Source organism: Trichechus manatus, unplaced genomic scaffold, assembly GCF_000243295.1.
Source record: "Trichechus manatus latirostris isolate Lorelei unplaced genomic scaffold, TriManLat1.0 scaffold00004, whole genome shotgun sequence".
Lineage (NCBI taxonomy): Eukaryota > Metazoa > Chordata > Mammalia > Sirenia > Trichechidae > Trichechus > Trichechus manatus.
The window spans coordinates 34,626,950-34,638,558 of NW_004443940.1; the positions used below are offsets into that span (position 1 = coordinate 34,626,950).

Below are 11,609 nucleotides of genomic sequence, written 5' to 3' on the forward strand. Positions count from 1 at the left end.
TAGCCCTCTTAACACGAACGATTTTGTAACACGCGTTGACACTCTGAATAGCCCTCTTAACACGAATGATTTTGTAACACGCGTTGATCGTTTGGGAAACGTTGGTTCACTGGATTCAGCGTATCTTCCAAATGCTGACATGTCTCATTGTACAATGTAAAAAAACACATTTGTGTAATAGCACCACCAATCCCATCAGAAAAGCCTTTAAATACCAGGAAGCTGTCAAGTTCACAGTGGCAATCCACGTTTTCAAAACTTGTACTTTTTCCTCAAATGCTTTATCGTTGGCAGTACTATCAGTTGTTTCCCTTGAAGCAAGAGGTTTGTTCAGTTATTTTTGAGAAAATGCCAAACAGTCAAGTCCAAATACCAGAATTTGCTAGTTCTTCCAAGTAAAAATGGTGTGCCACGAACAACACAGCTGAGCTTGCAACTCAATCACACGATCGTCTCCTCGTGACTACTACCGTACTTCAATGTGCACAAGTGCTTTAGGCGTGCTTCCTGTATCAGTGTCGCCGGCCTTTGTAACAAAATACCACAAACTTGGTGGCTTCTAACAATAGAAATTTATCGTCTCAGTTCTGGAGGCTAGAAGTCCAAACCAACGTGCCAACCAGGCCATTTTCTCTCCAAAGCTCTAGATCCATCCTTGTCCCTCTCAGCTCTGGCAGCACCGGTGCTCCTTGGCTCGCAGGCGCAGCAGGACTCCGTGGTCACATGGCCGCCTGTCTCTTTTGTAAGGACATCACTCAACATGGATTAGGACCCACCCTGCTCCATGTGACCTCATGGTGACTGGTAACATCTTCCTCTTTCCAAACAAGGTCACATTCACAGCTCTCGGGGGTCAGAACCTCAGTCTGTCTTAGGGGACACAATTCAATCCTAACACTTCCCATTTTGTCATACAAGTGTTCTCAAGGGTCTAGATTTTTAAAAAATTTTTATTGGTTTTATCAGGGTCATTTTTAAGTGAGACTGGCAATATTATGAGTCAGAATCAACTCGATGACAACAGATGTGGGGTTTCTTTTTGGTTTGGCAGTATTTTTCCTGTGTGGCTGGGAAGACCATGTTCCTAATAGTTTCACGCTACTGCCTTGATTCACGCCAAGACACCAACCGTCGATCCCCTCAAAGCCTCGGACTCCCGGGGATCCACAGACCACGTTTTGAGGACCACTACTCCAGGTGTCACCCCCAGCTGTCTTGAAAACGAAAGGTCATTTCTGTAATGTAAAAAATTAGTGAAGACTGTAGCTTTGGAGACTGTCATATAGTGAAAACCCATTTGGAAGTGACTGTCAGAGGACAATCTGACTGAAGAGCTGACTGCCTACTGCCATGTTTCTCAACCTTCTAGGGGGCCGCCATGAATTGGAATTGACAGCAACTACCAACAGGGAGCTTTATTAGACACCTTTTTCCTAATTGCCCATGACACCTACATGTTACGGATGTACAATGTATACAGTGGCCACTTAGAGGACCACAAACGATTGCACTTTCAGATTTTGCCCTCAACCCAAGAACCAGTTTTTATCCCTGTTGAGAATGTCTGGCCTGTGGCCAATAACAACTCCCTTTTGGGGTTCATGTCTTCCCCTATTTATTTTTCAGCATTCCCCTGTTCACATCACAGCATAATGGCTCAGAAGGTAGGGGAGTTTCTAAGGGAAACTGGAGGTGTCCCTTACGCTACACAAACCTACATCAGGAAAAACAGCCTCTTTTAATATTGACTGTGTTACTTGCAAGGCTTTGCCCAGACACTGGGGAGGCACAACCTATCTCAGAAAAGGACTCACCATGCAGTTCTTCTGGGACTACCCTTAAATATAAAATAGGCCTTGGGACTTGGATGGATTATTTATATAAAACTTAAAATTTCAGACAATGTTCCCTCCCACAAAATTCAACACTTTTCTCCCTATGCCCTAAAGCAAGCAAAACCTGTGGCGTAACAACAAACGTTCTCATCGCCTGCAGCTCTTCACCAAGGAGCCGGTAACGGGGGCCAGAGCCAACGGTCAGGCAGCTCCATGCTTCTACCAAAGTCTGAGTGACGAGAGAAGTCAAAGGAAGGGTAAAGGTGGCCCTCCAGGTCCTCTCAGGCAGGGCAAGTCTTGTGATATCCTCTAGGGAGCCAGGACTCTGTCTGAAGAAGAGACGCCTCAGAGGGCTTCAGGTCGCTGGTACTTCCAGAAAGCCACCTCCCCGTCATCACTGCAGGAGGCCAGGAGCCCCAGCTCCTTGGGGTTCCAGGCCACACAGTTGACATCCTGGGAGTGGGCCTGAGGCAAGTGGGCTGTCAGAGAGAAGGTGGGCTGCTGGGGGTCAGAGCCGGGGTCTTCCTCAAATACTCGGATGGCATCGTCCCCACAAGCTGTGGCCAGTGCCCCTGTTAGCTGACACCTGGGAGGAACACGCTCATCAGTGGGTGTGTAGGTGGCCCCTCCCTCCCCAAACCCGCTGTCGCCGAGTTGATTCCAACTCCTAGTGACCCTACAGGACGGAGGAGAACTGCCCCGTAGCGTTTCCAAGGAGCGCCTGGTGGATTCCAACTGCCGACTTTCTGGTTACCAGCCGAGCTCTTAACCACTGCGCCACGAGGGCTCCCTTCCCTCCCCAACTCTAGCAAATCAGCTGAGAGATTTGTTCCACGGCCCCTGGACCATTCTCTTCTGAATCTTCAGGTCTCTGCTAAAAACCTCTTCTCGCCGAGTCTCCCTCACCTAATATACAGCCACAAACATCACCCCAAGTTTTCAAGTGCTTCCTTCTGATTTTCTCCCAATGTAACTAGCCTAAAAAAACCACACAGGATTCTGAATTGTGCTTTACTCACTAGGCGTAAGCAATTTTCCATGTCATGAAGTATTCTTTTTTTTTTTTTTAACACCTATATAATATGCCACTGAGTTTTACAATTTATATAAGTCCAATTCTTTCTGAACGTATAGGTTATTTCCAAATGCTTGCTAATACAAAGTTTGGACGCACATCAGTTTTTATCACCATTTAGGATTATTTCCTCGAGACAGATTCTCAGAGCCAGAACTGCTCCCTGACCTGCCGTCATACGAGTGGTGTGGCTTTTCTAGACACCATGAGGGCAGTGTTACCAAACTATGAGAACCCAGTCACAGGCGTTTGTGGATGGCGTGGTGCTGTGTGAACTCCAAGGGCTGGTGCTGACCACACAGCCTGGATCTTAACAGCGGTAGAGGCCTGGGCCTTAGAGGCTGCTCTTGGCTCCTAAGAACCCCAGGCCAGTCAGCTTGAAGCCAGCATGCTGAACAGCTGGGCCTGATCTGACAAAACAAGGTGGCTGTTTTCAATTCCAAGTGGATAAGTGGATAGCGGGCAGCTAAGTGGACAGCGGGCAGCTAAGTGGACAGCGGGCAGCTAAGTGGATAGCGGGCAGCACAGGCTCTTTACTTCTCTAAAGTCCCTGGGGGTGGGGGGCTCACCAAGCGACATCGTAAATGGTCCTGGAGTGGAACCCCGACAAGGTGCAGATACATTTCCAGCTGGGGTCAGAGCTGCTGCACGCCACCCCTGCAGGACAGACTTCCCTTAAGCCGACGCCGTGTCTGTGTCCTGGGCACCCCGGGGGACTAACGACCTCACTAAGGAGGGAGAACCCCGCTCCCCCTCCCTCCCTACAATCAGTGACAGGCTCCATCCCACAGCCCCCATTCTCGCTGATCAGCCTCACACACAGAGGCCAGAATTCTAAAGCAGAATTCTGAAGAGGAAACATCCTTGTTCTTTAAAAAAACCTTCTGCTACACACTCCGTCTGACTAGTCAGTCTGCTTTTGGAGGCCACCCACCAGCTTGCCCAGCCCATGTTATGCCTCCCCAAGCTTTATACCCTGTGCTCTATCTAAATGTGTCACCATTCCTGGCGGAAGTCCTACCTCTGATGCCTTAGCTCACGCTGTTCTGTTTTCACCTAGAATCCTCTTCTTTGCCCCTTCTCCTCGTGTTAAACTCCCACACACCCTCTCAGTTTGGATGAAGCGGCCCCTCCTCCACAAAGCTCTCCCTGACTCCCCTAGCACTTCACTGGGGCCCTCTGGCGGCTCGTCTCGTCTCCTGCCCCAGTGTGCTGAAGCTCACGTATGGGGTCATAGTCCCTTAACAGACTGTAAACTCCTTGAGGTGAGTCTCCTTCAGCTCTCCGAGGATCCTCACCTTGCGCGTTGCCTGGTAAATACTCCTTCCAGATGCGCACGGTACGGTCATCACTGCAAGATGCCAGGCGCTGACCACTGGGGTCAAAGGCCAAGCTCCACACGGTGGATTCATGGCCCTCAAGGGTGGCACAGCATACCCAGTCATCCTCCTCCTCCCGATAGAGCTTCACTGTGTCATCGTAGCTGGCAGAGGCCAACAGCTGGGCGGGGAAGGGGATACAGCACATGTCTGTACGGCCCAAAAGTGCCTGCAGTTCCAATACCCCTCCCTGCCAGGACCGGACAGCCCTGGGGATCTGCTTTTACAAAGAGACTAACTTTTGTGGGTCAGCTAATGATCCCCAGAAAAGCAACGCTGGGGCTGAAGAGCAGAGGGAGACGGGGTACAACCCCCCCACCCCAGATAATTTCCCACCAGATGCCCCGCCTAACTCCTACCTCCTGGCTGGGGTGCCAGACCACGTGTTTGACGTCTTGGGTGTGGGAGCTGAGGACACTGACGCACTCATACTCATCCTCTTCGTCAACTGTGGGAAAGAGGCGCGCTCATAAGCCAACTCTATCACGAGCCCAGAGGGGGATGTCTGCCAGCTGGCCCCCAACTCCACCTGGAGGGACCAGTCTCACCTTCCCAGACCCATACGCTTTTGTCTCGGCTGCAGGTGGCCAGAAGGTTGCCAGATGGGGCCCAGGCCACTGACTTGACCTCATTTTCATGGCCCTCGAGAGTAGTTACACACTGTGAAAAGGGAAGACAGACAAGAACCAATGGCAGCAAGAGCCCTGGGTCCTTCTCACGGGCACAGCCCAGCTGGCCCAGGTTCGCTCAGGTGCCTGAACCAGCCCTGGGGGCAAACAGGCAACAATCCTGGTCCCATCCCCCCTCGTTACCTCAAAGTCATCCTGGTTCTTTTTCCAAATGCAAGTGGTAGCATCAAAGCTGGCAGAGGCCAGGTAATTCCCACAGGGAGACCAGGCCACCTTCCGCACCGTGCGCTGGTGACCATCGGAAAGGACAGACTTGCAGATCCAGCTGTCACCTAAGGGCAGGGAACAGGCCAGGCCTGGAGCTGGGCGCACGAGAAGGTGCTGACGAGCTATCAACACCGTCTGATGCTGAGGCTCCTACGGAACCAAGCCGGTGTAGTCAGCAACATGCTTGTAGAGAAACGCTGTACACGGGGTCGCTAAGAGTCTGAACGGACTCCACCGCACCTAACAACGACTGACACTTTCCCCTGAAGGCCTGTTTCTAAAACAAATCTGGGAAGTCATCCACCTGATTTAAAACTGTCAGTGGTTCCCAAGTGCTCTCGGAATACAACGTAAACGTCACCATCGAGAGCCTGATTACTCTTTCGGGTGCTTTGCTGCCACCCTTCCCTTCCTATTTTCCTGTTTCAGCAACTATCACAATTCCTTCAACAGTTCCAGCCTGTCTCCTCACGTTTTCGCTTCAAGTCCTTGCCGCCTCCTTTCCCTGAAAACACCCAACTCGAAGGTCGCCTCTCCCTACTCTCCCCTGGCCTGCACCCAGGTCCACGGCCTGCCTCTCGGGTGCCTGCGCATTCCCCGGGCCCGGCACCCTCACTACACGCACGCAGAGCTCCCGGCGCAAGGGGTCGCAGAGGCAAGCCAGGTCTTACCCTCTCTGCCCCAGATGCGGACTCTACGGTCGCCCCCGCACGAGGCCAGCAGGGTCCCCGCCGGGTTCCAGGCCAGGTACCAGCAGCGGGAGTCCGGGTGCGCCGGCACACGGCCCAGCAGCACCAGGGAATCTTTCATGGCGTCCTGGCGCAGGGTGGGGAGGAGGTGGGTAGAAGTGGGCAGAGTCAGTCACGCCAACCGCAGGCCCCACGGCGCAAGCCCCCACGACACACAGTCCAGCCTCCCGGGCCGCAAGGTCCAGCCGCTTCCGCCGGGGGCCCGGGTAGTCCTGGGAACTGAAGTGCCCGCCGCTGCGGCCGCGCTGCCCTCTGGGAGTTGTAGTCGTCTGCCCCCTAGTGGAAAGCATCTAGGAACTGCTCTGAACTACCAGTCCCGTGAGGACCTGCGCAGGGAGCCGGCAGCGCGCCCGGCGGGTGACGTGCGTGAAGACCGGGCGGGGAGCCGGAGGAGGTGGGTGCGGAGAAGGAGGAAGCCGGAAGTGGGTCGGCCCCTGGTCGGTCCGGGCGTTGCGGTATCGGGTCCTGGCATCGCTCGGTCCCGGGCAGCTGCGCGGCGCCATCCCGGCCCTGAGGACTGCTGACCCGGTGAGGAACAGGGGCTGGCGTGGGGAGGGTCCTTTCTTGGCGCAGGTCGCATCCCAAGAGCGCATTTCCCGATCCCCAGTACCGGATCTCTGCGGCCCAGCGGGTCTTCCGCCGCTCGGAACCCTCCGGCCAAGAACCGGGGTTCGGGTCTCCCACACACCGTCAGCCGATCCTCCGCACCCCAGCCCCTTCTCCCTGTCTGTCCAGACCCCACCCGGCCCCCGGCCCTCGTTCGGTCCTCGGCCCCCTCCCCGGCAGCCCCATTTCGGGGACCCGGTCCCCGCCCCCCGAATCCCGCAGCCTCGGTCTCCTCTCAGCCGGCGGCTCCACCCCGTGGTCCGCAGTCGGCTGACGGCCCCGCGCCGGCCTTGCCTGCCGCGAACCCAGCGCCGTCTTCCCCGCGACAGGCAGGCTCTGCGCGCCCCGCGGAGGTCGGCGGCACCGAGCAGCGACCGCGGAGCGGCGGCGGGCGGCCCCGGCTATGTACGCCCCCGGAGGCGCAGGGCTGCCCGGCGGGCGCCGGCGGAGGAGCCCGGGAGGCAGCGCTCTGCCCAAGCAGCCGGAGCGGAGCCTGGCCTCGGCCCTGCCGGGCGCCCTGTCCATCACTGCGCTGTGCACTGCCCTCGCCGAGCCCGCCTGGCTGCACATTCACGGCGGCACCTGTTCCCGCCAGGAGCTGGGGGTCTCCGACGTGCTGGGCTACGTGCATCCAGACCTCCTGAAAGGTGAGGGCGAGTGTGGTACGGGTGGAGCGGAGATTGCAGGGCAGACCCTTGGCTGAAGGAACGGCTTCACCATTCCTGCGGGGTGTTCATGCCAGCAGGTGGCTCTGTTTGGGACCCGGCTTCTCATTAATTCTGATGTTATTCAGCTAAGCACCTACTCTTGGCGCCATGCTAATCTGGACCGCTGCTATTTTAGGATTCTGCCAGAGGAAGGGCGCTGTACGTGAAGAGGAGATAAAGGTGCTAGGCGTCTCAATTAGCTGCCTCTTTCTAAGGAAACTGCGGGATACAGAGAGGCTTCTTTGGGGCAGGCCGATCCATGTAGGGAGCAGGAAGCTTTTAATATGACAAAAATTTAGAAGACATTTTAGAGTTCTAGAGTAATTGGATTTTTATTAGAGAAAAAGGGAGTCTGGCATTTTATGGTAACCAGGAGTCAGCTCCATTGCCACTCTCGCTAAAACAGTTGGAATTTGGCCAGTGGGATCATTCTAAGTGTGTCTGAGGTAAGTCAGGCCTCCGCAGGAGGTAGGCAGAGGAAAAGGGGCTGTTCTCTTTCCTGGATGCAGGGGGAGGTCAGGGCCTACATTTGCCCAGTCCTGTCTCCACCATGAGAGCAAAGGCTGCGCGGTGTGAGGGCGGCCCCCCTCGCCTAGCTGTAACCCTACAGAAGGTCAGTGGCCCCAGACAGCTCTTTGTATCCGCACAGGTCTATCTTCCCAAAAGTCTTTTAAACCATTCTTGAAGATCTTCATATTTTCTCACTGTGCCACTCCCTAGTTACATTCCAGATGTTTCCCGCCCCGTGTATGAGACAGGCTTTCCTATTAGATATCTTCGCATTGCTTCTCTAAGGATTCAGGGCTTGGGGTTTGGTGAAAAGGCCTCAGTTCCCCTCTGTGCCTCGGATCAGGTGTCCCTTCTGCAGGTTTAGGCTGAAAAGCTCCATCCTGTGTCCTCGAGCATTCTCTTGCTGGTTTGAGTCTCTTGAGTTTGTGAGGATTTACGTAGGATGATTTTGTAGAGAACAGGATGGGGCTACTCGTTTGCTCCCAGAGTTTACTGTGATGGTAGCCTTTGCCAGTCGGCTCCTTCAGACCCAAGTTACATGCCTGCTGGAGGCGTTTGTGACAGGCAGCTTTTCTCTGGCAGGTAGCTAATTGCTCAGAGCGCGTTGAGTCTGTGTGGAGTCTGGGGGGCTTTTCCCTGAGTACACCCCCCTGTGCTTGCTTTCCCGGAAGCACAGCTGCCACTTTTCCACCACTCCATCCAGGCTCACCATCAGTCCCGCCCCTCGTGTTTCAGTGTTTCAAGAGCCTGGTGTCACCTACAAACCGAGAGAGAGAGTTCACAGTGCTCCCTGCCTCTTTCGGGTCATCCTTGGGGGAGGGCTCCTAAAACTCGTGTGGTGGAGGGAGAGGCAGTCCGATCCACACGTTATTGCAGAGGCTCAAGGAGCTGTGGCTCACAGAAGCGAAGGGGTCTTCCCATGGCCACAGGGCTGGGGGTGGCAGAGCTGGCATCTCGTGACTCCGCTGTAAAACAGGGCTGTCTCGTGTATGTTTTTTCACCCATTGTCTCGTTGATACGTCCTGAGGAACGGTCTCAGTCATTTTGCTTTGGCATGCATTCTTGTCAAAGACATGTCACAAATGAAAGTAAATTCTTTGTGGAGGCTGTCCTTTGTTCACATGTGTGTTTAGGCTTTCTGAGGAGTTGCGCAGGCCGCGTCCTGTCCTTTGTGGAGCTTACCGTTTTACATTATGCTCGCTGACGCGTGTGGGCGTCCTGCCCGCGGGTCGGCTCTTCCTGCTCGTCTGTGGCTGTCTCCTTGGCCGTTGCTGTCGGGGAACTCTAGATGCCCGATGCCCATTAACGTTGGCAGTCGTGCCACACGAGCTGTCACAGAAGGTGAGGCGTCACGAGGCCTCTGATTGCTTCTCCTTTCTCTCTTCTTCAACCTGTTGGTTTTTTGGTACCCCGTGGGCCTTTGGACAGGTTCCTGGCTGGCGCAAATGGTTTTCACTTGACTGCTGACCTAAAGGTTGGCGGTTTGAACCCATCCGGTGGCATCACAGAAGAAAGTCCTGGCAATCTGTTTCCTTAAAGATTACAGCCAAGAAAACCTTACACGGTAGTTCTTCTCTGTACTGTGTGGCGCTGCCATGAGTCGGGATTGACTCAACAGCAGTGGGTTTGGGTTTTTTGAAGGGGATGGGGCTTTTGGACGTATGATATCCTGTGCTGACCGTCGGGACCTAACATTTCCTGGCGCAGAAGCCTGGAGTACGCCTCATCTCAGGAGGGAGCAGAGCCGGGGGGCACAGAGAGGATGCTTCCAGACACTTCCAGAGGGAGAACAGACCCTATCAGATGACGGGGAGCGGGAGGGCTGGCAGGCTTGAGTGCTGGCACTGTGCTGAGCACACTCCACGCTTGGTTTTAGTTTATCCTAGACAATATCTTTGTTGTAGGTACTGACTCAATTTTTTGGTTTGGTCATTATCTTAGGGAACTCTGATGGTGCAGTGGTTAAGCACTCAGCTGATGACCAAAAGGTGGGCTGTTCAAACTCACCAGCTGCTCCACGGGAGAAAGATGTGGCAGCCTGCTTCTATAAAGATTACAGCCTTAGAAACCCTATGGGGCAGTTCTACTCTGTCCTACAGGATCACTGAGTCGGAGTAGACAGGATGGCAGTGGACTTGCTTTGGTTTGGTCATCATCCCCACTTCACACAGAACTCTGGCTCAGGGGGTTAGGTACCTTGCTCAGGAGCACATAACTGGGAGGAGGGGCACCAGACTCCAAAGTCCATACTCTCCACCACACTGCAGTGCCTCACAGGAGGTTTCCGGGCTGCTTTTTCCTTCAGTCAGAGTTGTCCAAGGCTTGCCATTTCCTCATTCTAGTTGATTTTACCACAAGCCCAGCCGAAGCTGTGCTCTTTCTCCCTCATCACCTTAGTGTTTGGGCTCAAGCTGATGATCCTGAGGCAAAGCCACTCATCCTCCAGCTGTCATTCCCCGGGGCCTTGTGGGCTTTAGCAAACACAGGCCAGCTCAAAAGATTCCATCCTGAATTCTTCCGCTCCCCTGGGCCCGGGTCCAGAGATATCCCTGGACCTCTAGGGGCCCAAAGCTGGAGAGCCACAGCAACCATTCCTTGTGAGCCCAGACCCCTTTCTGCCTCTCAGGTGTGGCTCGCAAAGGGCAGCACTGACAGCAGCCTCAGGAAACATCTTTGGAGAATGAGGAAGTTTGGGATTTGGAATCAGATGAATCATAATTGACAGCAAGCCACTGGATGATCAGGTGGCTTCCAGGGAGGGCCCATGTGCCTGAAGCCGGTGACTGACGTGGCTGGCACTTTCAGGTCCAGCGGGCCTGTCCTCAGGGTTGGCTTGTCTAGGACCATTGGCAGCTGTGGTGATGGCCCGGCCAGGCACTGGAGGGCCCTGTTGGAGTCCTGTGGCAAGCCTGTCTGGAAGCTGAAAAAGTCAGTGGGAGAGGTTAAGTCGGGGGGACCAGTGAGTGCTCAGAGGGGTTGGGGCAGGTGGATGTCCTTGGCACCCATCAGGAAGTGCCTCTGACTCACAGGGACTCCGGTGAGGAGGGAGGGAGAGGAGATGAGACAGGGAGGGGAACTAGTCGGAAGCCACTTCAGCCTTCCTGGCTGCAGCCTGTTGGGGTCGTGGGCTTAGCGCAGTGGGCAGTAGGCAGGAAGAGCCAGGGCCTTCAAACAGACCCGGCCAGGGTGACTCACCAGGGACCTTGGCAAAGTCAGTTCCTGGCGATCCTCTTATAGTAGCTGCTGCCTTCTTCCCTGATGACTAGGGGGACAGTCTCACAGTGCTTACCGAAATGAACCGGCCAGAGCACAGTCGGAGAGTAGGAGATGTGCCTGTGTGTGACCAGCGCTGCAGACTAGCCCACTGGTTTGAATTTAAAGTCTGCCCCCTGCCCCCTGTGCCGTTTCTCTCCCACAAACAGTGTTTGGGCTTTTTTGCTTTTTTCCTCTTTCTAGCAATCTCCTCAAGAGAGCAGATGTCTGTTGTCCCTGCCATACTGCTGTCTGGGAGGGGAGGAGAGAGAGATATTGAGATGCTGAGGGCAGGAGAGGTTCTGGGCTGGGTTCTGAGTGCGTCTGGGACAGCTTGGCCTGTCCCTCCTGTGTGCTGCGAGATCCCCCAGGAGGTGATGGAGGGCTGGCATTGCCCCGGGGGGAGTTTACGTTTGACTTCCCCGCTCAACCTGGTGGTTACTCACAGCTTTGGAGTGGAGAAAGGCCGCTGTCGTCGAGTGGATTCCGTCTCATAGCAACCCTGTAGGACAGAGTAGAACTGCCCCACAAGGTTTCCAAGGCTGTAATCTTTACAGAAGCAGACTGTCACATCTTTCTTCTGCAGAGTGGCTGATGGGT

General features: G+C 54.7%; 2 protein-coding genes across 2 annotated transcripts in view; one reads left to right on the forward strand and one right to left on the reverse strand.

Annotated features, from left to right (window-relative positions):
• Positions 1–7: 7 nt before the first annotated feature.
• CIAO1 (cytosolic iron-sulfur assembly component 1) lies at positions 8–6,073 on the reverse strand. Its single transcript, XM_004369345.2, has 7 exons — positions 5,857–6,073; positions 5,102–5,250; positions 4,838–4,949; positions 4,649–4,737; positions 4,209–4,410; positions 3,480–3,567; positions 8–2,421 (listed from the first exon to the last, which is right to left on the reverse strand). The coding sequence occupies exons 1-7, from the start codon at positions 5,993–5,995 to the stop codon at positions 2,181–2,183; spliced, it is 1,020 nt and encodes a 339-aa protein (XP_004369402.1). The 5' UTR covers positions 5,996–6,073; the 3' UTR covers positions 8–2,180.
• Positions 6,074–6,943: 870 nt separating this feature from the next.
• TMEM127 (transmembrane protein 127) overlaps positions 6,944–11,609 on the forward strand; it is a 12,445-nt gene continuing 7,779 nt past the window's right edge. Inside the window, exon 1 of the mRNA XM_004369346.2 lies at positions 6,944–7,187. Within this exon, the coding sequence (XP_004369403.1) occupies positions 6,944–7,187 (244 nt within the window). The remainder of the gene's footprint in view (positions 7,188–11,609) is intronic.

Excerpts from the sequence above, each read along its gene's own strand:
- CIAO1 (XM_004369345.2), bottom strand. The coding sequence starts at position 5,995 with ATGAAAGATTCCCTGGTGCTGCTGGGCCGTGTGCCGGCGCACCCGGAC. Across the intron at positions 4,411-4,648 it reads TCTGGCACCCCAGCCAGGAG|CTGTTGGCCTCTGCCAGCTA; the intron begins GTAGGAGTTAGG and ends TTCCCCGCCCAG. Across the intron at positions 2,422-3,479 it reads ACCATTTACGATGTCGCTTG|GTGTCAGCTAACAGGGGCAC; the intron begins GTGAGCCCCCCA and ends TGTTCCTCCCAG.